The sequence below is a fragment of the Numida meleagris genome, chromosome 3, assembly GCF_002078875.1.
Source record: "Numida meleagris isolate 19003 breed g44 Domestic line chromosome 3, NumMel1.0, whole genome shotgun sequence".
Classification (NCBI taxonomy): Eukaryota; Metazoa; Chordata; class Aves; order Galliformes; family Numididae; genus Numida; species Numida meleagris.
Window position 1 is genome coordinate 99,728,240 of NC_034411.1, and position 27,915 is coordinate 99,756,154.

Below are 27,915 nucleotides of genomic sequence, written 5' to 3' on the forward strand. Positions count from 1 at the left end.
TTCATTCAAATATTATCTGGGATTTTGGTTGGCTGGTTTTGTGGATTGTTGCTTTTTTTCCTCTTCTCTGAGTCACTGCTTCCCCTGTTCTTTTCCTTCCTCTATTTCCTTTTCAACAGTAGAATAAATATGATTAGAAGTCAGTAAATCAACAGATTACGGGGGAATTCAACTCTATTTCCTCAAGAAGAGCTGACTTCTGTATTGCTCTTTCCACTCTATTGTTTGTGTTAGCTTGGCAATTCTTCCTGTTCTTTGCTTTGACAAAAGAGGCCCCTGCTATTGCAATCCCTGTATCCTACCAACTGCATTTATTCAAACCTGCAGATTATTTTTCTCTCCAAGGACAGGTTTTCAAAAGAGGAATGTCTAATTCAGTTTTTAAGGTAAGAGTCCAATTCTTTCTATTACCAACAGCAACACTGAGGTTTTTTTCTTTCAAGGATTTCAATCAGCAGGCCTGTCTCAGTGACTCATCTAGTTGAAGATTAGTATTAAAAAAAAAAAAGCTTTTGTAAAATTGTGCAAACTAAACTCAGACTTGAAAACAAAAGGCAATTCACTCCAACATACTTGTGAACAGTATCTTTTTACTGAAAAACACGTACATCTTTCTTTTTCTTTCTCTAAAAATATATGGGGAGTAGGTAGATCTTTGCTTTTTTTTTTTTGCTTTTTTTTTTTAAATCCATTGCTCATTATCTAGAACAAAAAAGGATGCTTTCGAATAGCTTTACGTCCTTAAATTGTGGTGCCCAAACCAGTACCCAGAGCTGGTGGGGAGGGTGTACACTGCAGAGCACAGCAGGTCAGCAGGTCAACCCCTTCACTCATCTGATGGCAACACTAGGCCTGGTGCACCCCAGAATGCAATGGAAAAATCAATTCTTGTTTCTGTTGTTCTGCAATCTTTACAGCTCTGAAACAGTTTTATGATGTTACAATTCTATAACTGAGGATGAAATACAGTAAGAAATGCATCCCAGATATGTCATCTTAAACAGCTATGACATATATGTATCTGCATTTTTCAGACTGCATGAAAATCTGGGCTAGTTTAGTAACAAATTAATAAGGGCAACTATACAACTGACTACATATATTTAAGGTTTCCAATTATTCACTTTACTATGTGACACAAAAGAGGTGGGAAAGGAGAGAGATTCATTTTCCATAAATGTCTGTAAGATATGAAATTCAGCAGTGGGGTACAGCTGGTGCCTAAAACAAAGTGCCAAAAGCACCATTTTTGGAGAACTGATCCACATTAAATAGTGCAAAAGGCATCCCAGCAGCTTTTGGCTACCATAGTTGATGGAGTTTCAGAATTCCTACTGTGTGCATTTCAATGACAGATCTTTCAAATCAGCTCAGCCACCAGAGAAAAGTCTTCTTTCTGATTTTGCATAAACAAATCAAACTACTTTTTAAATGATACAGTTATCTTCTTTTGGGAAGAGATGTTTTACACTTAAATTACCTGGACAGAATAACCTAAACAACAGAAATGTCAATCAACACTATTCAGTCACAATTTAGAAGACTGCTGTGTTTTTTTTCTTTATGTATACAATGAAATTGTAAGGCAACAGCTTTCACAAAATCTAAATGGGCTATCTTAAAGACATAGATGAACTCCCAGTCTTGCCACCACACTGTGAAAATACAGTTATAAAAAGGTAAATTTATAAAATGTAATGAATGTTTGTGGAAGAAATTTTGTTCTTAACTCCATAAAAAAGCTACAAACAAGACCAGATCAGCAATATAATTGCACAGAATAACACAGAAGGCAAGCCAAGGTACAGTTCAGGAACATTAACACAGTAGATTGACATGGTAAATAAAGGCAGGACAAGTTAGGCATAAACACTGCAGAAAGAAAACACGTTAACACAGTAAACAAGTAACAGAACTGTAGTTCAGTTCATGCGCTATAGAAAGATTTGAGAAAATTGCTGCTGGGCACCCCCAAAACCTTCTCCTGGATAAAAACACCCAGATCCCTCAGCCTTTTAGCGCTCTGATCTCTAAACGTCTTGACGGTCCTCTGCTAACCTCACTCCAGTTCACCAAAATATTTCCTGGTTGTCCAGTACCCTAGATGCAGCTCAGTGAGTGCAGCAGTCTGATTGCTTCATCTTCTGGGTACGCTCCTGTTCACGCAGGCCAGGTTGCTGCTGACCTTAGCTTCCAGGACATGCTGCTGGCTCATGACTTGCTTGTGCTCACCAGGACCTCCTGGTCCTTTTCAGCAGAGCTTCTCTCCTGCCAATCTCCAGGCTTCATTGTTCCAAAGGTTTCTTCATCCACAGGAACAGAACTCTTCAGGTTGTCCAGGTCCCTCTTAAACTTTCCACTTTCCTTGTCAACAGTTCACATTCTCCATGGCCTCCTCATAGCTTCAAGTTCTCAATTGCAACTTTCAAAAACTCCTGAGGACTAATAGTACCTACAGTACTTTCAACCAGCTCGCTTTCTGCAGCATCCCTCTGGCCAAATTGAGCCAACTCCAGCTGCCCAGATCCCCACATAGGCCAGTTTTAAGAACTTCTTTTTCTCCAAACCACTGCTTTAACCTTTTACATACGCTACAAGAACCTTCCCTTTTCTTATCAGAAATCAGTGCAGGGAGGAGCATGAACACGTGGAGTCATGCAAATGTAATCTTCCCCTCAAAACTTGCTTTTCGAACTTTCAATCGAAGGTAAGATTAGTGATTTTTCAAGTCATACTTGAAATTAATACCAATTACACTGACTCACTACTTCTGAACTGTCATGTGCTTTTTTCTTTTCCTGAGTGTAGAGGAGTGCATATATTTAAGAAGGGCAGAAGTTTTCTCACTGTAGAGCTACACAAATGAATAAAAACAAAAAGACAAAACTGACTATGGGATTAATGCTTTTAACATGAACACGTCTGAACTAAACTAAAAACGACGGCAGTTGAGCAGAAGAGAAGAAACTAATACCACATAACTAGGAGTATACATTCAACAGTTCCAGAGGCGTTCAGTTGTCAAATCAATCACATACACAAGAAAAGAGATTGAGCTAGTTCATTGGAACTACAGTGTAACAGGCAGCAACCAAAAACCTAGTTCAGAAGGTATCATAATGCAAAGGCAAATTTCACTGCTTAGAACTCTCCCTGTTTAACTACTTAGTATCTTTTTGTTTATAGATGAGAGTCTACTGAATTGAATTTTTCTGATTTTAAAAGCTTCACCTGGAGTTTTTAAAAAATATTTCCATGCCTATCCCAGTGCAAATGGAGTTCATTCACAACTCTCCAGTAAAAGTTCACTTTAAGCCATGACTGAAAACCAGTATTTAAAAAAGTTAACGAGTAAAAAAGCAGAAGCATATGGAAGACATCATTTTAAAGTGAACAGTTTTTTCTACTGGTGTAATGTGCAACAGAGTTACGGAAGTTGAGGAAACCTGACATTTGAATTTCCCAAATTCTGTGAGTTTAAAGGGTGAGCTACGATGCTGCAGTACAACAGTTAAATGTAATAAAAGGATAAGGAAATTAAAAGGAAAAAGACTCTGGTTAGGTATTTACAATGGTGGTAAAGCATTATTTTCCTCTGAGATCATCTTTAAAAAACCTGAGGGCAACAATCTTAACCATAAACTAGGAATGCTAATTGTCATTTTTTAAAGATAGATCAACTCCTCTGAATACCTAAACGTCTGTGATCCTCACTCTGGTTGTCTTTAAAAGATATAGACCTAATGGACCTTTGAGAAGTAGCATGAATTCCAACGACCTAGACCCAGGACAGATTCAGGAATCATCATTATAAAAGAAGCTGAGAAATAATCATGACAAATGGAAGGAGTAAGAATATATTATCATCACAGTTCTGCAAAAATACATTAATAAACAAATTCAATCTATCACAGTGTCAGTTTGATGCTGGCAGGCATGTAGAGCCAAAGGCACATCTTAGTATTCCAGACTCCTACTCAACTTCAGGAGTTGTTGTGCTTAAATAACTGCCAGTCCTTTTGACAATTCTCATGAATATATAAATCCTCCGCTCAGGCATTACATATCTCCTTCTGAACAGTTCTGAGAGCAATCCCTAAAGATGCCAAGCTACAAAACATACGCCAAAAATTAGAAACAAAAGGACATCTATCACTTGAGTCATTTTGCAAACAGACAAGGAAAAAAAATATTGTATTTTCTAATAACCCGGACCAAAAGACAGGAAAGGAAAAAAAAATAACACCATTGTCTACCAATTGTCTTTTGCTCTTTGCTACACCAAACTCTACAGCTCAAAGTTTTTTTGGAACACCAGACCCCAAGTGCCATCCTAATGTAGAGGATGTGCCAGTAACAGGGAAAAACTACTGCTTAAGATTGCATATAACATGTACTAGCAAAACAAGCACCTCTTTCCCTAAGTTTATTATCTGTAGCTTGAGACAAAATGAAACAACAGTAATAACGCAACCTTTACTAAAAAATTTCATGGGTATTGAGGTTCTTCAGATCGAGGATTCTATGTGCATTCACGTTGGTGGTGCTTCACAGCAAACAATTGCGTACCAATGCTTTTTCCTTTGCAATAGTTAGAGGGGCCTATTTTTCCCACTTTCCTTGTTCCATGCACAAGCAAGGCAGCACATTCTATGCAATCTCAAGTTTTTCCTCATCCAGATTCCCCTGGAGATGGGAGTAACTAACTAGAGGAACACAGAGCAAAGTGGTCAATTTCCAAAAGGACTGGAATTGCCTCAGAGAACTCCAATCCTCTTATGTATTAAAATGTTCCAAAACCACAGAAGATATGAGCAACTCCCAGCAGGACTTTATTTTCCCTCTTCTTCCATTTTGCAATGTTTTACTTTTGTTCAGATGTTTATTACAGTCAGCACTTGGAAGTTTTTAATACTACATAGGAACAAAATAGTTTAATAAATTGTAACACAAATTAGTTCAATGAGTTCATTTAAGGCAAATTGTATCTGCATCCTCTGCTCTGCAGAAAAGTAAAGCTAAATAACACACTCTTCTCAACTGGAATTCATAATAAATGCATATCTAAAGATAAGCAGTAATTCTACTCATATTAATCTCCCATGTAAAACAAATAAACAATAGAAATAAAAAGACCCAATAAACTCATACTAAAATGACCAAGAACTCAAATTCTCTTTGATTCACATGGATTAATTTTGATTCATGTGAACTGAAAATACTCAGAAGCTGACATTATCTGGAAAAAAAAAAACACTGCTTTTCAAAAAAAACAGCTTTTAATATTAATGAGAAATAAAGTCTCAATAAATTATTTTCATTAGTAGATATTTTCATCAGTTGATGTTTCATTCTATTGCATTAATAAAATAAAGCTTTATTTAGTAATACTGTGTTAGTAATCAGTTTTGAAACAGCGATAACAATTTTAGAAAGATATTAGATCAGATGCTAAGTACAATTTTATGTATTTCCCATGCACGTGCTATTTGCCTTCATTCATATTTTGCAGCTGTCCAGAGACAAACATTTCAAAGGAATGGTATTATCTACTCTGCAACGTGCAAAAAAGCATGAGCCTGCATGAGAGACTGGGAAGTTCTCTCCATTCTGCCAAAGAAATAAAGATACAAACTGTATACTTCCATTTTTCAGCAGTAGACAGAAGTAAGCTCTTAAACCATAACTTCACATCTTCACTACCAGATCAGTAGTGAAATCTTCTAATAATTTTAATCTTTACAATTTTGCCTCCTGGCATACAAACCTGTTTCTTAAACAAGCTAACCAACCACAGCAACAAAAATAAAAAAAAATAAATAAAACATAAATTAAAAAATAAATAAATAAAACAAGCAATCCTTCAGAGATAAGGTGAAGTTGAGTAAGAAATTATAACCACAATTCAGAAAAGCCTTCCTTCCTCCCTTCTCAGATAATACATCTTATTATAACAATAGAGAAAATTCAGAATCCATCTTCTCTATTTTATCAACATTGCAATAATTTCTCTTCATGATCTGTTACCTTACACAAAAACATAAAACAAGGGTTTTTACACAGTGAATGCATTCCTAATATTTACAAAACAATAAAAAGCTCCCTAGCAAACATTAGATATCAAGAAAAAAATGCTAACTTCCACTCAGTAAAAGTGAGAAGTGTTATAAGCTGGAAAAAATGTCATGGGAGTGACTATGTGAATAAAAACTCTTCTACACAGCAAATTACCCAAAAAGTACTGTTAAAAATTTCAAGTGAAAAATGCAACTATAACACTGGAAGACTCCAAAAAGAATTTCTGTAAGCTACTCAAAAGAAGTATCTTTCTGAAGTAAGAGTTCAAAGTATTTTGGCAAAAATCTGAAAAACCAAAATCTCCCCAATTCCATGTGAGCATTGAGCAATATACTTCAAAACTAATTTTGTAATTGAAGCATTTGAAAGAAGCAACTCAGAAGCAAAAACTTCTTTTAAATAGTACTGGGAACAGTAGTATGGTGTTCAAGACTCTCCTGTGAAGGTTTATATTAATAGTCGACATGAAATTGACAGTAAACTACATTTTATGCTCAAAGGATAGAAAAGTCTGGATTTAAGCCTTTTCCTCATTCTTCCTCTGTATGAGTAAGAGTCTGTGACAAGAAAATTCATGACTTTGAAGTTATTGACTGCTTAAGGATTGAACGGTATTTAAAAACAAATTCAGAAGAATACAGTATTTACATTCCATTCAGGGAACAAAACACTTCTATTTCTGACTCTTAATTTCGGCAGTTCTAAGAAAATGCTTACAGACTTGTATTCACACCTGAGAAAAGTTGGGTCAGAAGCAGCAGGTCAAAAGAGTCCATGCTTATGGGTAACGGAGACAAGAACATCTAAACTCCTTACTTCCCAGTAGATAACCCAAAAAGACAAAAAGCTTTCACAAATGGCACAAAGTAAAACAGCAAATAAAGATTTGGGCAGGAAATGAAGACAAAGCTAATTCCTTGATTCCAGGCAATAACTAATAGAAGATCATCATCTATGCAAACCAGTTTATGTATAACACTTTAAAAAAAGTTAATATGCACTAATGCATTCTTACCAGGCCTCAGGCAACAAGAAAGCATATTCATGTGGTGAAGTAGTCTCTGGAAAATTGGAGAGAATTGCCTGTCTGTGTGGAAGTAAAGCTGATCCATGGAAAGTAAACAAGATTTCCAGGGCTCTGACGTTGCTTTCCTGAAGACAAAAAACAGTACACTGCAGAAGGCTGATACAGACTGAAACAGAGCAAGTAATGCAAGTTTAGGTCATGTAACAAACAACTTCAAAATTTTCTTCAGCAATAAAGAAGATTTGCTCAGGGTCCCTGCATTTACTTATTCACAATCAAACAAATACATCCCCCACCTTTTAAGCTTCCATTGAGATTCAACTAAGTTCAATTGAATAAATATGCACCAAAGCAAAATTAGCAATAGCAAAAGAACATAATTTTAACAAAATATTAATACCCGAGCATAAGTTCTCGCTGAAAGCACAATATTCTGATTTCTGAACTTCTTGAAGAATTCACCATCGTAATGCTGTTCAGCTGAATGAGGACCTCCAAGGATTTCCTTCAAAAAAATAAGTAATAAAAAAAATTAAAAATTACAGACCAGTTTTTAATACAAGATTTACAACAGCATCAAAAAGTATATGCATCATACGATGAATAAACATGATTTATACCTGGAAAAAACATGATGGAGGCTTGCTTTTTGTTTGTCTTTGGATATTTTTTGCGGGTTTTACTTTATCTCAGTAAGGAAAATGATACATTTTTGATTGATAAGCTAAGACAATTCTCTGCTCTATTCTAACTAAAGTTTATACAACACTAGTTACACGAGAATGTAGTAAAAATCAACTGAAGTACTATCAACTCCAGTGTTGTTGTTTTTTTTTTAAAAAAGAGAAAAATACAGATTTCCATTCCAAAAAGCTTCATTTCTGTAACTCATAGGAAAAAGAAAAGAGATTTGTTAGAGAACCTAACCTCTTAATTAGACTGACTGATGCAGTTTCAAAGCAATAGTGACCGTGCACAACATTCCACATTTCATGTTGTTGTATATTATTTCCTATGCTGAAAATTGTTCAATTATTCAAGATGCATCAGATTTCCCAACATTTTACTTTAACGACATACTCATGTGTAAATGCCAAGTCCTCTTCATACCAACTAACATACACTTTAAACTACACACGACTATTCCCGAAAAAGGGGAAAATAGGCTGTTTTGCTGGCAAATGGCCACAATATGTTCAAAGTGGGCTTCTGCCCAACTATGCCTCTCAAAGTTAAAAGCTAGCCATCTACAGCCTTGAAGCAGGAAAAATACAGTAGCTTGAACAGAAAACAGCTTACATTTCTCAAGTGAGACACTGCTTCAAGAAGACTATAAACATAAATACTACAACATATAACAAAAAAAATACGATGATGTGACAAAAAAGTTACAGGACTGTCTATGTAATGAGAACTCAAAGAGAGCTTAAGCCATTACCAAGTTTCTCACCTCGTAAGTTTCAAGGCGATCAAGATAAGTTAACAACTTCAGCCTACTTCTGCACAGTTCTTTTTGTTCCAGCGTTAGCCTGTTTCCAAAACAGATGCTTTCACATTTACAATTGACACTGTGCATCATATGCAAATGAAGACAACAGTTACACATTAGAACAACTAAAATATATTGAGAAATTAGTAAGCGGAGAACTTTTGACACAATACAACACTGATTAAAAATGTTCATCACTTTTTTGTTAGGAATAACCTTACATGAAAGTAGCTACGCTCTTATAACTCCGTAGCTATAATAACCTTGTTAGTCTGAGTAAAACATAGCTTAACATTGCATTTACTTTGAGAAGTTTAATGATAACAGCAGTTCTTGATGCTTCCTGGCCTCTTTTTCCTTTTTAGTGTCTGTTTCTTCATCTGGTGATAAAAAGTTTTCATAGGAAATACCAACATCTGCTTCTCCTGGTAAGATAAATCTGGAGGACAAAAACAAATACCAACTCAATGCTGACAAAAACAAGAAGATAGACATTCAACAGTTATTTCGTACATCAGAGTTTTCTATATGTCTTAACTAAAAAATCTCAACTTGCATAGAAAATTATAATACTGAATTTTTGCTACAGTAAGGAGCAGACATGCAGCACAAGGCAACAAAAGGCATCACCTCTTCCCTACCGTACGTAAAAAAGTTAAACACAACAATGATGACTGTTAAATGTTCCTAAATTCCACAGGCAGCAGTGGAATTGGCAGCATTTCTACAGCATACAGTTGTAGTAGATGACTGGATAAAGAAGGAACATCCTACTCCACCACCAGGAACTGAATGCCAAAGACAACTGTCTCTGCGTGCATTTCTGACCCCCTGTATTTTGCTCCACTCCCCTCCTCAAATGAGAAACAAAACATCATTACAACTAAAATACACAGTGAAAGATCCTTGTAGGAGCAGCTACCAGGAGAGGCAGAAAAAACAGAACCTCACAGAAAAATCATGACATGAGAAGTTCTCCATGATGCAAAAAACAACAGACATTCATAGAAAAGAAAAAGATCAGTACAGAAGTACTTCGTAAAACGTAAACAGGCAGCTTGTGGGAATCTTTAAGTACTTTGATTCACAGCATTATAACTCTTCTTATGCCCTGCATTAGCATATCAATACTTTCATTATTTAATTACTTATTACTTTCATTAGCTGATTTAAGCAAAAGTAAATGAAATAAAAACACTCTCCCCAAACCTGCCACCATCTTCTCCTTTTCCTATGGCCACAAGAGCCTCCAGGTCCGTGCCTTTCAAGCCATACTGAAGCAACTTCTTAGCAGCATCCACATTCTCTGGAACTCTTTCCAAACACTCATGAAGAACCCAAGCGCGCTTCTTAATTTTGCTCTGTTCAAGAACAAGAGCATAGGTCCTTTCTTACATGTTTCATGAAATCTTAGAATCATTAAGGTTGGAAGAGACCTCTAAGATCATCTACATTTTACATCATTGCACCAGTAAATTGTGCAGTTTTGTCAATGCTTGTCTGCTGAGTTAGTTTCTCCCACACCAAAACAAAACAAAAAAAACCATGTTGGACTCTACAGAAAAGCTCTAGTTACAGGTTGGATTTAATACAAGTTTCATTATTCAACCTTTGCTATGGATACTAACCTAACCTTTCCAAATAACTTCCTACAGTACCCAGAAATTTCTTAAACGTAACACATTTACAGTTACGATTCATTTATCATGAAACAATCATCTGCTGCATATGGAAAAGAGATTACACTAGAGAAAGCACATCAATGGAAATTTCTCCTTGGAGATATTTTGTAATTTTAGTTAAGAGCAAGTTCTAAGGTCTCTGGATCAGGCCTTCAGTTAAATTAACAAGATCACTCACTCTCACATGACAGACAATAGGAATTTGCAGGAAAACTCTCCAAACCGCCACCAATTTATGCTGCATAAATTAGAACACAATGGAGATCTCTGTGACAATTACACTCTGAAAAAAATGGCTCAAGTAAAAAAAAAAAAAAAAAAAACCCACCAAATAGTCTTGAATTGAAGCAACATTAACAGCTGACTTCCTCCACTGCCTTTGATACACAAGATCAGAATCAAGGCCATATGCTTGAGCCAAAGACAGAGCTTCCTCATATTCTTCGTTATCAATCTAAAAAGCAAACACATGAAAATGAAAGTCAACATTAAACAATCAATTATTAATTCCCTGTATTAAAACAGGTAGAGGGATAATTACTATGGATATGTTTATGCAGGTAGGAAAGCAAATGGCATGTAAGATAAGAATATATATAACTCCTAACCCAGATCTGACAGAAGTCTCTAGAAAAACACAAACGTCTCAATAAAAAAGGAAGAAGTTATTTAGGCAATCACTGAGACATTAGTACCCCCCAGAAACTCTAATAGCCATAGGTTTGGCTTACCATTAGAACAACTGAAGTGTCCAAAACAAAGTACTGCCTAGAGTAGTCTCTAAAATGAAGAAGCACCTCTTCTGTGATAAAAGCGAGTCACAAGGCTACTTTGTATATGTTGAATGTCTCAAAAAACATGCATATAGTAGCAACATCAAGGTATAAATTAACCCATTCCCTGGACAATAACAAGCTAAATTAATTTCATTCAATATACTCGCCCATTCTTCCGTTATTTGTAAACACTCATGTTAGCACAATGAGTCTGACCACACTAATGAAACATGGTGACCAACATCCTGTAATTTGAATTATTATAATGCTGGTTTTACCTAACTTACGTTAGCTAACACAGTACACTGCCATCTATGAGACCCTCGGAAATATCTGCCTAGTGTTAATACAGCAAGTCTTTAAAAAAAAACTCTGTTCAATTAAAGCTCATTATGAGAGATGGAATCTTCCCTTTTATACTCACTTTTCTCTGGTAAAGTTCCTCTGGAGTCGTGGACCTCAAGCTAACAAGGCGGAAATTCTTTGTAATAGTACGCGGACGTTTCCGTGGAGGAGCAAATCGTTCCATTTCCGTCACAAAATATAGGCCTTGCTTCAGGTAGCTGAAGTATCTATCCTTAGCAGAATTTTCATCATCCGAGTCAGAGTCATCCTCTCCCTCATCTTCATCACCAGGCCTGCTCTCCAAGCGTAATCGTTTTGGAACTAGTTTTATTTCACACTGCACAGAAGACAATCCTTAAGGGTAGAATAGAAAACTTCCACCTAATACATCTCATCTAGCTTGGTGAGAATGAAGTACATGTCCATTTCCAGTACTTCAGACTTCAGAATCAACATTTTTTTTCCTCTTTTAAACCCTTTACTTCTCAGCTTGATTAATACTCTCCACAAGCCCTGACTGGGTCTTCTAGATTTGATGCTTCATCACTTTCTCACTAAAGCAAGGGCAAAGGCTTGTTAATAGTAGTCCATTGTTAGATACCCTCATTGTTAAATACCCTTAGATATAGACTAGATACCCTCAGTCCTATACCACCCCCAGACAGTACACATCTACGGATATATATTTAATCTCAGTATAATTATATAGCTTACTGCAGAGTATAAAAACGTTTTAAATTACTAGCTAAGCAACGTATGTATTTCTGTTCAATGCAAATGTATTCTCAAACCGTTCTTCCCTAGGCTGTAACATGCCAGTCACTGCCTCTATTTGATTTCTTGAAAAATAAAACTTTCCAGAAATATGCACAAAAAGCTTTGGTATGTACTCATCTATTGTGTTAAATATTTAACTTTTAAGATGTTTAAGATCTATTTCGGTGTAAGCCTTTTTATTTTCAAAGAAAATTCCTGATCTACTTCATTACCAAAGTTGTGTTCTGCTCCAGTCTAGAATCCTATTAAAGTTGGGAAAAAAAAAACAACAGATCCCATCCATGGCTTGGCCAACTTCAATTTGCTCCTTGCTTCTCTTAAACATACCCCCTCTGCAAGAGGCATCTGTTTCAAAGTGAGAGGGATGCTTGCAGTATTTTTCAAATACACTAACAAAGCAATTAAAAAAAAAAAAAGAAAAAGAAAAAAGAAAAAAGAAAAAAGACACAAACTGTTGCCTGCAGCAAGATTCTTTCATTCAAATTCAGGCTTCTAGAAGTTCTGCAACTACGCTTGGCAATTACTTGGTGAGTGTAATTGCCAAGTTACTTGACAATTAAGTTTTTTATAAAGACATCTGAATTGCAGGAGGTTCAGAATTGCCTGCCTAGAGATAAAGCAGAATCACTTTTCCTATTAATAAGCATACATATGCACACAACATACACAAGAGAAAACTGTTTCTATTGCATTCCTCACCTCCAGACTTAGAAATCCTCCATCATGAGCTGAAGTGACCTGAGGAGAACTCTCAAACCACTCACATGACTTTCCCAGCAAGTTTCTTAATGTCTTGACTGATGACACAGTCAATGCACCAGAGCAGCGAGCCAGGATCACAGAATTATCTGCCCACCAATTTACATCTATCAATGGGTAATAGGATTCTTTATCTGAAATAAAGAAATAAGAAAGCACCACATAAGGAAAGGCAATTTTAAATACCAGATAAGAACTGAAGTGGCTTCAACTATTAAGAGTCATCATCTGATGACCTAACTTGGGGGGGGGAAGCAACTCACTTTTTAATATTTTTTGGAAAAATAATTCACAATAAACTGATTTACTTGCATAAAACATGACAAATTTTAGATATCTGATAAAGATCTCCTTTATATTTCCCCAGGCCACCCTTAATCAAGTCTCTCTAGCAAAGAACATTATATTGATGAAACTCAAAAAATGTTACACTGCTTTTGAGAAAAACTGACAACTGTGAACAAGACTCCCAAGAAGGCCTACAAGATGAAGTTATTAAGAATATTAAAGCACCAACAAGAGAAAAAAAACAGCATAACAGAGAATGGAAATTATGTCACCTGTACCACAAAGAGTTAGCTCAGATTGTTTAATATATTATCATTTCCCATCTCTCTGGAAAAAGCCACCTTTCCCCAAACAGCACTTAGAAACAGATCAGCTTACCACTCTTCTGCTACTTCAGTGCTTAGTCAGCTAGTTAGCCATGAAGATCTTAACACAAAGACTGAATCACCAAGAAAACAGCACAAAGAAATTGGGAGCTTTTAATAATATAGACATATTCAAGCACCAGTAAATGGATCTTGAACAGGTAACAGTCTTGGAAGAGCCATGCAGTAACCAGGAGATAAATGGTTGCATGTGATGGATTGAATTTTGGGAAAAGAAGGCTGATGTAAGGCAAAACCAGAAAAAGGACACAAAAGTAAAATTCTGAAAGAAAAGGAAGCAAACTCTTAAAATTACATTAGCATTTGGGATTTATTAGATATACATAGATGGAAAAGGTAAAGGTAAGCTTCTGTTTTAGGCTGTGGACACTAAAAACAAGTTATCTATTGTATTATGGAGTAGTGGCTTCTGACACAAGCTGAGACTTCTGCAGAGCATTCAGCATTCCATAGTAGTAACAATTAATAATAAATTAAGTCCTATACTAGCTGAAATATCCTTTTATTTATGGTTACAGCTACAAGAATATTACTAGGAGAGGATTTTTAAAAACCATACCGTGATGCTCATTCAGCTATACCATGCTACAAATTCAAATCATACACACTATCTTGTCAACTACTCTAAGCATGGTTTAATTAAGCTATTTCAGATCTTTGTATATTAGTATAAATGCCTTTAACAACACAGTGATTTGAAACAATAATTCAACTGTATCACATACCTTTTATTTTCTTTCTTTTTTCACTGGAGAGTCTCCAGTCTGGGTTGACTTCATCATAACCTGGCTAAAGAAATAAACATGAGAGAAAAGGTTAATGTACAAGCAAATCTTTGTATCACACACAATCTGCATATCTACTCCATCACTGACCCACTCATCTCTCAGTGAAAACACTCCCACAAAAGTTTAAACCTTCCCTGATAATAAAGTATATACATACTGTAATGACATTGTACATATCTCCAAAGCTGGAGGAAAAAAAAAAAAATGGACTACTAGTTTCCTCAATATAGTCAGCATTGCCTAACCAGACCCAACTACATAAGCACAGTAGCCAAAATTTAGAATCTTAGAATCATTAGCGTTAGAAAAGACCTCTAAGAACACCTAGTCCAACCATCTACCTACCTCCAATATTACCCACGAAATCATATCCCTTTTTGTATTAGTATTACATCTATCCCCTCTTCACCTTCAGGGATGGTGACTCCACAACTTCCCTGAGCATCTGTTTCAATGCCTAACTGCTCTGAGAATAAATTCTTCCTAATGTCCAATCTGAGCCTCCCCCAGCACAGCTTGAGACCATTCTCTCTAGTCCTATCACTAGCTACCTAAGAGAAGAGGCTGATTCCCACCTGGCCACAACCTCCTATCAGGTAGTTGTAGAGAGCTATAGGCCACCCCTGAGCCCCCTCCAGACTGAACAATTCCACTTCCAGACTTCTGTTCCATACCCTTCACCAGCTTTATTGGCTTTCTTAAGCTATACAACACTGCCAAGCTTCCAAGCCAACAGTTTCCCTGCTTGCCGGCAGAACAAAAAGCAGTACACAATTATATCATTATCTCTCAGCTATTTAATTGGCTTAAACCTTTCCTATAGTCAAAAGTTCCTGGCCCTTCATTTTTGTAATTTTTCTTGAAACCATTCAATTAACCTCATTGCCATCACAATACCCAAAGGAAAAAGTCTGCCTTCATTTCATAGAACTGTATAAGTTGGAAGGGACTTTTAAAAGTCATCTCTTCCGAGATTCACTGCACTCCCCTACAATGAAGAGGAACACCTACAGCTAGACCAGGTTGCTCAGAACTCTGTCCAGTCTGACCTGGAGTGTCTCCAGGGACAGGGCATCCACCACATCTCTGGGCAACCTGAAAACATCTGACAAAATGGCATTTGACATGAAAGCGTATATAAAGCAAAGGTGCATCACTGAGTTCCTCCACGTGGAAAAAATTGCACCTGTTGACATTCATCAGTGCATGCTGATGTTTATGGAGAACAAATAGCAAATGAGAGCACAGTGAGGTGGTGAGTGCTGCATTTCAGCAGTGGCAACAGAGACAGTGGGTCACCTTCACTGGTGCAGATTGTTATGAGCACGGCACGCAGGGTCTTTTTCATCGCTGACAAAAATTGCATAGCTAATGGGAGAGACTGTGTTGAAAATCAGTGTTTTGCTGCCGAGAATCTGCTCTATCAAGAAGTTCTATTGTGCTCTTTGTAGCTGTTGCAGTTTTTGTGGAAATAAGTAGGAGATAGTAAGTTTGGAGCAACCTACATATATTTGAATTCTGAATGGAATCAATACTCTACACAAATATTTACCATGCAGAAGGAGATTACAGAGAAAAGTCAGAAACTGTAAATATTTTGTGGTGACTTAAGATGTGAATTTATTAGATCAACAGATGCACTAAGGCACAACCGTTTAGTGCTAAGAAGAAAATATCCAATTTTATAATAATTTCCTAATAAGAAACACACTTACATGCACTAAAATCATCTGAGATAAATACTGCATATGAAACATTGGATGTAATTGGTCATATCTGAATCTAGTGACCAAAGATCCCATTTGACCGGTTACATAACATCAGTTCACATCTTGTAAATTTAGAAAATAATGCATCAAACTTCAGATGAAAAGCCTTTCCTATTAATTCTTGACTCTTAAGAGATAGGGACTAAAACCAGAATAGTTCAGATACTAGTGTGCATCATTTCAGGTCTGCCTCTTTTCAAAATACAAGTAGACATATTTTTCTTGAAATAAAGTGTTGCCTTTACTCAAAGAACATAGTTATTTGGAATCTTCTTTGAAAATGATTTCATTTCCAATTCTCAGTGTTTAAATTCATACTAGTCATGTACAAGTTTTCCAGTGTCTGGGCAACTCCTGAGTTAAGGTCCCAAACCTAGTTTTGCAAACAATTCCTGTAACATGTGACTTACTGACACCATTCTGATGGCCAAGTTATTCTAAAGTGCTATCTTGTAAAAGGAAGGAAAAAAAAATGAACACAGTAAGACTTCCAGCAGAATTTGGTTTCAGCCATTCCAAGTTCTCTGTGTTCATCTCCATTTATATTTTAAAAAAGCAGTTCAGTCCACCTGTACCAGTTACCCACCTAGCAGCAATATGTCTCATTAAAATTTAAGAACCTGCTGTATTGTAATTAATTCTACTTTAAACGATCAAATTTCAATAGAAAAATCATTTTAAAATAATAGTTAAAGCACAGTTATAAGAAATTCTCTTATCTCCTCAGCATCAGAGGATATCTACAGAGATAATGGTATATCCCCTTAGCTTCTAAACACCCATGCCCTTCATACCTGGTCAGTTTGGTCCCATTCTCCTTGTTGTCTGAGAGATGGAATAGACCAGATTGTTAGTTTTCCTGAGAAATGAATAGCTGCCAGAAGAGCTCCATCAGGGGAAAGATTCATCTTGAAAATTCCATCCTGCCAAACATTGTCAGAAAAGGAAAAAAAAAAAAAAAAGAAAAGAAAAGAAAAAGGGGCCAGATTAAAGGTAAAATGACAGAAATGACAGCTGTGGCACTGAAGAGTAAAAACAACCTTTATAAAGGAAGAACACTACAATACAACTAACAAAAGTCTGGGTATTTGAATTTATATATAAATGAAACCTGAAATGCTGTGCTTAAGTCATCTGCTTAGAGAAGGCATTCAGCGACCTCAGTTTTCTACTGTCTTGCCTGAGAGGCAAGACATCTAACACACAGCTTAATACACAGCTCTCCCTCCCTGGCAGCAAATCTTCCAATTTTTCAAAATACCCACCAAAAAAAAAAAAAAAGAAGAATGATATTTATATATATATAGAGAGAGAGAGAGAGAGAGAGATAATATAGATGAGTTCTTGAAGGAACACATCACAACTGCATATATCAACTATTTCCACAAAACAAAATATATACTGAACTTTCAAATTTTAAAGCCATGCTGAGTGCCCTAACAGGTTCTGAAAACAGGATTTCAATTTTTTTTTTCTGTATGCCCCCCACATCCTGCAACATCACTTTTGTGTTTTCACAAAGATTATCAGTTTTTCATAGCCTACCTTTCACCCAAAGATTTTCACTAAAAGACAAAAGGATTTCCAAACTTTTTTAGAAATTCTCAATTTGCAAATGCAGTTCACTTCTAAAAACCTGAGAATAAACTTTCATCCTAAAGTAACAGTAAACATACAATAGGTTGGATTTACAATTGCCCTAGTCTCCAACTAATCAATTTTTAACCAAAATCCTCTTTGCCTCTTGGAAAACCCCTCAACATAAGTGAGCAGAAGAGACATTAGTAGACTTTCATATGACTAAGAAGTTTTAATACTTTTCTTTTTTTAAACACATTGTAACATGTATTTTTGACTTGGGTTTTTTTGGTGTCCTTTTGAGGGTTTTTTTTAGGCTTTTTGATATTATTTTTATTTCTATGTCTATTTTATCTTCTAGCTATGCCACAGAAACAATGATAATCAAGTAATCTGCTCACTGCTCTCATGCAGTATAGTGGTTTGCAACTATAGAGAGCTCTGCTTAAATCCAAGCTTAAAGTATGTTTTTACTCAAAAAGGAAGGCATAATTAAGATTTTGTTAAGCAAATCATTATTATTTTCCCAATAGAAATAATTCTTAAGCGTTCTCCAATTATGTTCTTAAGTACCTAGAGTGCTATAATCTGTGCTCTAGTTTCTCAAGGAATAGTATTTGCTTACTAAAGGCAATTCTCTCTTCACAAATCAAGTTGCATGCACAGAGAGCTAAGAAATCAGAACTGCTGAAGAATTTTGAAGCTTAAAATATGCCTCAAATATGTAAGCCATTCAGATAAGCCATCAGTGCTACAAATCACAGATTTTTGCAAGGGTTAAACATCTACTTAGTCATCAGCAACAACCCTATTGCTGTTCGAATTTAGATGTCGGGTGGCTGCTAATACTTTCATATTTTAAACCCAAGCATTGATATCTACAGAGATTAATCTGTCCTTTGACAAAGCAGGCAATGCCGCCTCAGTAAACAGCTTGTCAGCTTGATGGAACTGCAGAATGAGATGTTGAGAGTCTCAATAGATTGTCACTTCACATTTTAAAACTGTCATTTAAGTTACCAACACTAAGAATCAAACCTCAAATACAGGTAGTCCTCTAGCTGCTGTGCCTGTCACATCTTCATACTGTTGCCAATTTCCTACTAAGAATACAAAATGCATCTCCCACATTTAAACTATAATCTCCGAAATTCAACTAAAACATTCAATAATAACTATCTCTGCTTTCATTTGTAAATCCGGTATGAGCAAGTGCAGTGAAGATGAAGTTTAGGACAGCACCAGCCTTTCAGTAAACTTCCAGATTACTTCAGCCTTCTCTTTTTTATTTTCAGTGAAAGAAATCTCTCCCCATACTACCTTTGAGAGAGATTCAGAAAGACCTGTTTTCACCATCCAATCAAGTATCCAGTTTTTTTTTTTTTTAACCAATACCTAAAAATCTTAAAAATCTATTAACGTTGTTTCTGAAGTCCATATGATGCCATACGAGCCATTTTTCTCTCCAGAGAACACAGTGCAGAATAGGAGATAGATTCCTTACTGGTCCTTCTTTGTAAGCAAACCACAGGGGGAAAGCTTTCTTCTGTTTGGAAAGAGGAGGGAATCAAACAAAAGCTACAAATAAATCATAAACAAGGGGCAGGAGGAGGTGATGCAGATACTGAGTATATAGCCCTGAAGGCATGCAGAAGAAAGCGAAAACTACTGTGCACAAAGCTTTAAGAAGCACAGAAAGCACACGCCAGCACATCAGTGTGATGAGACTTAACACTCACTCCCTCAAGGGAAGGGGGAATCCAAGACACATATCCACGGTTTGTTCATTAAGAACAAATGGCTTCCAAGCAGCAGTTTTGCTATTTTCACATGCATCCTCATAGTAGAAGTTTGACTCATCTTAAACTCTTGGAGCTGATTAGGAAAATCCTTCTGTAGTATCTCGTAGCATAGAGTGAAAAAAAGAATCTGTTTTCCCTATCTAAATTTAAATTAATTATTCATGGATTAATGTACGAAATCGTAGGCCTGTAAATTAAGTGGATTTTTGTTAATATTCTGATAGGAGTGGAATAGTGCAGAAGGTTGGTTTGGGATCTATTTTTTTTTCTTCCCTCAAGCTATGTCATTGAGAAAAAAAATGACACAACCAAATCTCTTGTTTTGGAGCACCTACCTAACACGCTATGTTCATTATATTTGTTAACAAGCACTTGGGTGGCTCTTTGCACCCTCCCTTTTGAAGGAAAGCGTATATTTAAAATTGAGCTCTACATCACTGCATTTGTTCCTGCTAGTATGCTGGAAACCCCAAAATTCAAGCTTCAGCAGATGAACTAATAGGATTTTCAAAAAATCCAGAGAAGCTATTCCATTTAAAATTAAAGGCTTATTATTTTTTATAAGCTTCACAGAAATGTTAATTCTTTCAAAGTATAAATTAAAAACTCCTTTCAGATCAGTCTCTCAGGCAGTCATTAATAGACAATTATGTTAGTAGAATACATTTCTAGAGTAGACCTAGACCTTAATACCTGTTCTGTTCCCCGTCTGCTGTAAAATCTTAAATTCATAATCCTTAATAATCCTCTTCTCTGTGCCTGTAAGAACAAAAACATACCAAGAAATGAATCTCATACATTGTTTTATGCACCAAAAGCTAAGTCAAATCTGAAGTAGCAAAACAACTTTGCAGAATTCCTTAAACTTTCCTAGGCTGACTATTTTAAAATAAAGCAAGGATAACTCTGTTTCATTGGGTATGTATCGTACCACAGAAAAGCACTATCTATTTGCAATGAAATGATTAATTAATTCCTCTAGTACTAACTAATACTTAAAAAAGAGTAAATACTGGAATTTGTCCTAGTACAATGTAAATTCATTTCAGTATATTTCAGTTATTTATAGAATAGTTCAGCTAGAAGGGACCATGAAGACCATCAAGTCCAAATGGCTGATCACTTCAGGGCTAACCAAAAGTTAGAGCACGTTACTGAGGACATTATCCAAATGCCTCTTGAACAATGACAGACATGGGGCGTCAACCACCTCCCTAGAAAACCTATACTAGTGTTTGGGCACCCTCACAGTAAATAATTTTTTCCTAATACTCAGTCTAAACCTACTCTAGTACAGCTTTGTGCTACTTGCCTCACAAACTTCCAAATGATAGCTGTCAATAAATCAAACGTGCATTTCTACTAGAAGCAAATGAAGTCAGGAGTCAGACAAACTGAAATATTTACTTCAGATGTACTGCCATTTGTTATGAAGTAATAAAAAAGATAAACTGACTTTTTCAATTTTTTTTTTTTAATTGGAAGTGGACATTTGTTGTGTTTTGTGTTCTTCTGTTGTTTTTTTGTTGGGAGTTTTTTGAAAACCACAGAAAAGAGGTCATCAAAAACTTGAAGTTCAAATCATACCACAGAAAAAAAAAGCGATACATACAAGAGAGGAAGAGATAAAATTATTAGAAGTTCACACCATAGCTTTAAGATAGCAGAAAGAGATGTATACTGAACTTCCCATTAGATAATTCTGTTAATTAAAAAAATTATCCCCCCAAAAAATTTATAAAAGGAAATATACTTACTGTTCTAATATCATCTTCATAACTAGTAACCTGTTTATAATGGGGAGATCCTGATAGAACTCTCCAAGCAGATATCCCACAAGCAGTTGCTTTAGATACTCCATCTTCATCTGTTTCACAACCTCCTACAAGCAACAGTCTGCAAAACATACAAAAGCATATTAATGGTTTCATATATTGCCACAGAAATGTTGTGCCGTTGTTTTTGCTTGTTTTTTAACTTTAAGTCAGAACTACAGCAGTTTGCTTGCAGTAATAAGAAACTTTCAATATATTATGACTACAGTCCTAGTAAGCTTTAAGCATCAGGCTGTTCATTCACAGACATGTATTTTCTTTTTATTAATTCCTGTTATTCGTAGCATTTATCTCCATCCATTATCAGCCCTATTTTTCCAAATGAGGCACAACTCCCACCATTTAAAATAAAATATGTATGGTTATAAATCACAGTTCCCCGCTACTCTGAAAGAATGACAACAATAACAACTTAAGCTTATGAAACGTTCTAATCATTCAGTTTAAGCATGAATAAATGAAAACCTAATAAGCCGTACAAAAGCTCTCTCTCCTTTAATTAAAGAATCATCAGGAAGAGGTATTTCAACCTTGTTTTCTAAAGCCACGCTATCTGTTACATAGGTTACTCTGAAACTAATGCCTTTTCCTTATTTTCATGAAAACCACAACAGATACAAAGAGCACAATAACACTATCTGATAGAGGAAATTCTCAGCTACAAAACACTATTTTTCAACAAAATCACCACTATTTTCGCCAGTGATGAGCAAGAGCCTGCATGCCACACTCGTAAGAACCTGCACCAGTGAAGGTGACCCACTGTCACCACTCCTGAAATGCACCACCCACCACCTCACTGTGCAATCTTCATAAATGTTCAGCAAGCGTTGACGAATGTCCGTGGGTGCAATATTTTCCACATTTCATTTTCAGTGAGTCCATATGGAGGAACTCAATGTCACACCGTTGCTTCATATGCACTTCCATGTCAAATGCCATTTTGTCAGACTGCCCCTCTGCTGCCATCTCTCCCATGACAACAAAATGTTAACAGAATGCTGGTGGGAAGGTTCAACCCCTACTGCCATACTACCAACATCCACCTCTGACGTCATGGGTCAACACAATAAATGTACTTCTTCGAGTTAATGTAGAATATTTAAAATTCTTCTTAAAATTTCAATGCACAGAAGATGCTATAGAGGTCCATAGCAAAACATTTCCTGACGTTAGATCTAAAGCACATCAAAATATTTTCCCTTTAAGCTCTTTGACTTTATTAACAAGCAGTTTTAGATTTAACTGATGATTACTTTGACAAAGAAATTAAGAACAGAGGTTTACATCTGTTTGGAAGCATCAATTTCTTGAACAATCCATCAAAAAGCAAAGTATCTGCAAAAAAGACACGGATTGAAAAAGCCAGAAGTTGAGGCTGGAGAATGCTCCTCTATTGATCTTCGAAGTGTGAGTTACTCTTGAAACATTCTACCACCTAGTGGCTGAAGCTCATATAGCAATCATCAACCATTTCGATCTATTTCAAAATAAATTCAAAAATAAAATGGGATGCTGCATCTCACTAACAAAAAAACTCTACTATAGCCCTGCTAAATAGCAAACAGTAATTTAATATTATTGTACAAAAACACCTGACCTCGTATTAGCTTCCCAGACAACTGAATAGTATCCGGTACAGAAGTGAAGAAGCCCTCTGCTTATTTCATGACAAGATACCCAATTTAAATTAATCTCTTCATAACTTACTCTTCAGGGCACTAGAATGAGTATTGATTTAATGGACATGTACAATATGAGATGAGTATTTCTGGTAGACTAAAACTGATTACTGAAGAAAAGTGCCCTTTGAAAAGAGAACAATTCACAGACTAAATGTCATACACTTAATTTGTTCATTTCTCTCCTGAACATCTTTGTTTCCCCTCTCCCCTGCATTTCCCTTCTGCAACTTTCCCATGTTTACCACTGCAGACTGACATGCTGCCACTGATCAAGGAGGGTAAGGATTGCACCCAACTCATAGAAAAAGACTGCCTAGACATGATACAGTTTTTCCTGAGGAATTTCAGTTAAAAACAAGGACAAAAAAAAAATTCTGAAAAAAAAAAATTCCTAAATTCCTCCTAACAGCTCTAGTAAGTTTCAGGACAAAATATTTGATCTACTCTATTATGCGTGATATAGGTCACGTCCATTTTAGCTGGCCAAGGATAAACACATCGGCACACTCACATCTGAGCACACAGTTTAGCATCAGCTGTAAAATACAACTTTGTGTTCATTGAAAGATGTTGGCAAAAACCAATATTATATAGATCATTACATACAAAATGATCCTTAAAAGTTTCCTACTCTCCTCCCCCCCTTCTTTTTTGTTAAAACACTGGAAGAAAGTTTCACGTGCATCTGCATCTCATTCACAGCCTGACTCTGGGAAAAAAAAAAAAATTAATAATCAGTACGAACTTCATGAGATCACCACAGCTGAGCTGCCAGTTCTTAATAACCAAAAGACAGCAGGCATAATCCTCTAGAAAATTAATTTACCTGTAGTCTCGTCCATCCACAGGCATCTACATTCTTCCATAAGCACCACCTTCCACTGCAACATGCCACTCAGTTAAAAATTTCAGCAACAGCAGTAACTAAAATTGAATTACAATTGACTGCACAGTGCCAGAGGTGACTCGGAAACAAACAGTAGCACAAAGACCAAGAGAAGAATTGTCAATAATAGTGACAGCACTAGCTCCAAAACTGCCTGAACTAGCTCTCAAGAACTCCATCAAGACAAATCTTTTCAAAGAAATTTTGGAAAAACTGTCACATACAGTGCAACGTATTTATAATTCAAAAGTATCTTTTAGGATAAATGAAACTCAATGACAGCTGGAATTAAGATGTCATATCAGTGTAGACACACACAAAACACACAACCTCGAGACAAAAAGCCTTCTCCCAGGACTGAAGAGAAATTCATCATCACAGCAGGTACTTAAAATTTTAAAAAGCTTTTCAGAGAGCAAAATGCAGCAGCGGGGGCAGAAACTATTAAGATGAATAACACAACTGGCATCTAAAGAAAATGAAAAGTACTCCAGAGAGGCTCAACGATCTGGCCTTGTTTACCAATTATTTTTTCAAGATTAGACAGGAGATGACTCCAAAATAACAAGAGTTGACAGGTAACCTGGGAATAGCAACAGGAGAGGGGGTGGGGTTTTTTTGATATTTTGTTTGTTTTGGGGGGGTGATTTCTTTTTTTAAGTTATTCCAAACTGAAGAAAACACCATGCTAACAATTACCCTGCCCCCAAAAATCTGAAGAACTACTTTTTCCTCACCAAATACTTGGGTTCCTATACAAGCTAGAGGCAGATGGGCCACAAAGCATCATTAATTTAATAAATGACACTTACTCATAAGGCCCTAGAAGGGAATATGTTGTCTATCATGCTGTTATTGACAGAACTGGGCAAGGGGTTGATACACCAGATGACTGTGGTATGATCACAGTGAACTCAAGAGAGACAGGCAAGTAGAAATCTCAGGAAGCTCAAAAAAGGAAAGCACAAAGACTGTGCCAGGGGAGGAATAGCCACATATGCCTATGTTAACTGGAGGGAACAGAACAGATGGAAGATGGCTTTCCAAAAGAGTATCTGGGGAGTCCTGATGAACAACAAGATGACCACAAACCATCAACATGCCCTCACAGCAAAGGAGGCCTAATCCATCTTGGACTGCATGAGGAAAAGCATTGTCAATATGTTGGGGGAAATGATCCTTCCACTCTGGCTAGCACATGTTAGATACAATCTGGACTGCTGGATCCAACTGTAACATCTCCAGTATGGCAGGCATGGACACGATACTGGAACAAGTCCAGTAAAGGGCCTTTCAGTCTCAAAAAGCTGGCTACCCTTACATATCTCAACTGTACTGTTTTCAAGGGTTTTATAAAGTTAGGATAAAGATAACTAGCATACTATTGGTCTCAAGGACAGCAAGTTCGATTCAAGAAAAACTTGAGACTTCTCCACAACTCTTCACTCATCAATTTTGGTACAATAAAAAACAAAGTTTCAACTGAATCTAAAACCTTAATCTTCCATAGCTATCACACATTTTCGGCTCTAACATCAGACATCTTTTGTAGAAATTGCAGACAACCCTGTAGTAGGTATTCAGATCAAAATTAAGGTACACAAAATAAACAAGGTGATGACTCCCATTGGAACCTACAAAGAGCTCACACTGAAGAAGACACATACGTTTTACCAACTAAAGAGCACTGTAAATTCTGTCATAGATGAAGGCTAGTCTATAGGAGAATGCAAACATTCAGGCATCAAAAAGGTACCTAACATTCTTCAACAGCAGTGAAACTCAAGATCATACTTTTTCTCAAGAGTTACTGTTTCAAGTTTTCCTATAGATTCAGATGTAATTTCTACTGAAACATGCTCTTCAAAATTATCATAAACCTAATTGGAAAAACTAAAGTACCCAATTGCTATTTACTGCAATTTAATAGGTAACCAAATAATGTATAGCAACGTAGAATGCAGTAAGTCAAGGCCTCCAAGCTATGCAGAGAGCACATGCAGTTTTACAGGTCTATCTGAAACTAAATGAAATGCAAGAAAGCACAAAGTGACAAAGCTGAACTAAAGTGATCAAAGCTCTACCGAAAATGGAAACTTTGAAGAGTTCATATGTATCTACAGTTTTCCTCAATTTACAATTTAAGTCAACTGGCTCACTTTAGCTCCTGTTCTTTGGATACAATGATGGCTTCCTTTGAGCAAGAGAACCTGCTGATGCATTTCAGACTTCTCTAAATATCAAAATTTTGGCATTTTCCTCCATACACATGGACAGAAGGGTTGAGGTTAAAAAGGATGCCTGGAGATCATTTAGCCCATGCGTGCCCAACTCACGTGGCCGATAGGCCACATGCAGCCTGGCAAGGCTGGCAATGCACCCCGCCCCCCACCCCAGGCTACAAAGGCAGCAGCTCTTCCCTGAGGAGTACCCCAGGCACTCAGCAACAGCCAAACCAATCATGCGCTATTAACACTGTGTCAGCTGAAACCAGAGCATGGGGAAGGCAGTGTTCTGCAGAGCTGACAAGTGATGGCAAATAATTGTATGCATTTTGATACAGTGGCTAAACACAGGGCTGAACAGTGAAGAATATGCAGTTGTGCCTTCACTCAATTTTTTTCAGTTTGAAAATGTTTCAAGATTGCAAAAAAAAAATCCTTAATTTATGTTTACAACACAATTTTAAGTTGATATAAATACATTACCTGCAAATTTTCAAATGCAACGTATAGAGTTGCAATCAGATACTCAATGTGAAAACTTAATCATGTCTCTTTACCAGACTTTGATAGAATCATAGAACATCGAATGGTTTGAGTTGGAAGGGACCTTTAAGATCATCCAGTTCCAACACCCTGCTATAGGCAGGGACACCTCCCACTTCACCTTCCCACTTCAGGATGCCCCATCCAGCCTGGCCTTGAATGCTTCCAGGGAGCGGGCATCCACAACCTCGCTGGGCAACATGTTCCAGTGTCTCACCAGCATCACAGTAAAGAATTTCTTCCTAATATCTAGTCTAAATCTACCCTCTTCCAGTTCAAAACCATTTCCCCTCATCCTGTCACTACCTGCTCTTCTAAAAAGACCTGCCCCAGCTTTCCTGTAGGCCCCCTTCAGGTACTGGAAGGCTCTCTATAAAGTCCTCGGAGCCTTCTCTTCTCCAGGATGAAGAGCCCCAGCTCTCTCAGCCTGTCCTCGTAGGGGAGGTACTCCAGCCCTCTCATCATCTTTGTGGCCCTCCTCTGGACATGCTCCAACAGCTCAATGATATTCTTGTGCTAAGGGCCCCAGAACTGGATGCAGAACTTCAGGTGGTGTGGGAAACTATCTACGTGACAATGGGCACGTTTACTTGGACATGCTGAACTCTTGAGTTGTCCTTGATGCCTTGGAACAAGTAACTTGCAAGAAGTTGCTTCAACAGCAAGAAGCAAAGCGCTGGGAAAAGCAGCGATGGGAACTGGACACAAACATGCGTTGTATTTGGGACAAAACATTAGGGATCGGGTTGGCAGCAGGCGGTAGAAAGTACTTTATTGAGAGCCAGAGGAATCGACTCTTCTCCCTGTGAAGTCTGGTCAAAAGATGGGACGGATGTAAGCCCAGACAGGAAAAGCAACTATACATGGTATGGTGCTGGATCCTGGTGTGGCACTAAGCCATCAACAAAGGGCCAGCCATGGACATCATTGGGAGTGTATGGGGCTGGCTGGAACGACACTGACAGCCAAGGAACCATCTTTATGGGTGATGACCCGCGAGCTTTGCCCGAGGGAGTGTTCCTCATATGTGGGGATAGAGCTTGGCAAGGTGTACCTGGCAGGGCCGTTGGAGGACCTCGCTACTTAGGGAGATTAACGATTCTTGCACCGACACACTTACAGTGGGAAAACATCATAAGGACTGCTCACTCACAGCGGCGACAACGATTTATAGGCCTTCCACCTGACTGTAACGAT

At 37.0% G+C, this 27,915-nt stretch overlaps 1 protein-coding gene across 10 annotated transcripts in view; it reads right to left on the reverse strand.

Annotated features, from left to right (window-relative positions):
• NBAS (neuroblastoma amplified sequence) overlaps positions 1 to 27,915 on the reverse strand; it is a 168,751-nt gene that overhangs the window by 125,214 nt on the left and 15,622 nt on the right. For all 10 annotated transcript variants that reach the window (XR_002436333.1, XR_002436332.1, XR_002436334.1 and 7 more), the window contains exons 10-21: positions 21,302 to 21,440; positions 20,238 to 20,303; positions 16,959 to 17,087; positions 14,333 to 14,396; positions 12,874 to 13,067; positions 11,477 to 11,734; positions 10,605 to 10,730; positions 9,804 to 9,955; positions 8,899 to 9,033; positions 8,556 to 8,634; positions 7,506 to 7,610; positions 7,094 to 7,230 (exon numbers count right to left, since the gene is read on the reverse strand). Coding sequence is in view for 7 of the 10 variants with exons in the window: in XM_021389494.1 (XP_021245169.1) it covers positions 7,094 to 7,230; positions 7,506 to 7,610; positions 8,556 to 8,634; positions 8,899 to 9,033; positions 9,804 to 9,955; positions 10,605 to 10,730; positions 11,477 to 11,734; positions 12,874 to 13,067; positions 14,333 to 14,396; positions 16,959 to 17,087; positions 20,238 to 20,303; positions 21,302 to 21,440 (1,584 nt within the window). In the remaining 3 variants the exon portion in view is untranslated. The remainder of the gene's footprint in view (positions 1 to 7,093; positions 7,231 to 7,505; positions 7,611 to 8,555; positions 8,635 to 8,898; positions 9,034 to 9,803; positions 9,956 to 10,604; positions 10,731 to 11,476; positions 11,735 to 12,873; positions 13,068 to 14,332; positions 14,397 to 16,958; positions 17,088 to 20,237; positions 20,304 to 21,301; positions 21,441 to 27,915) is intronic.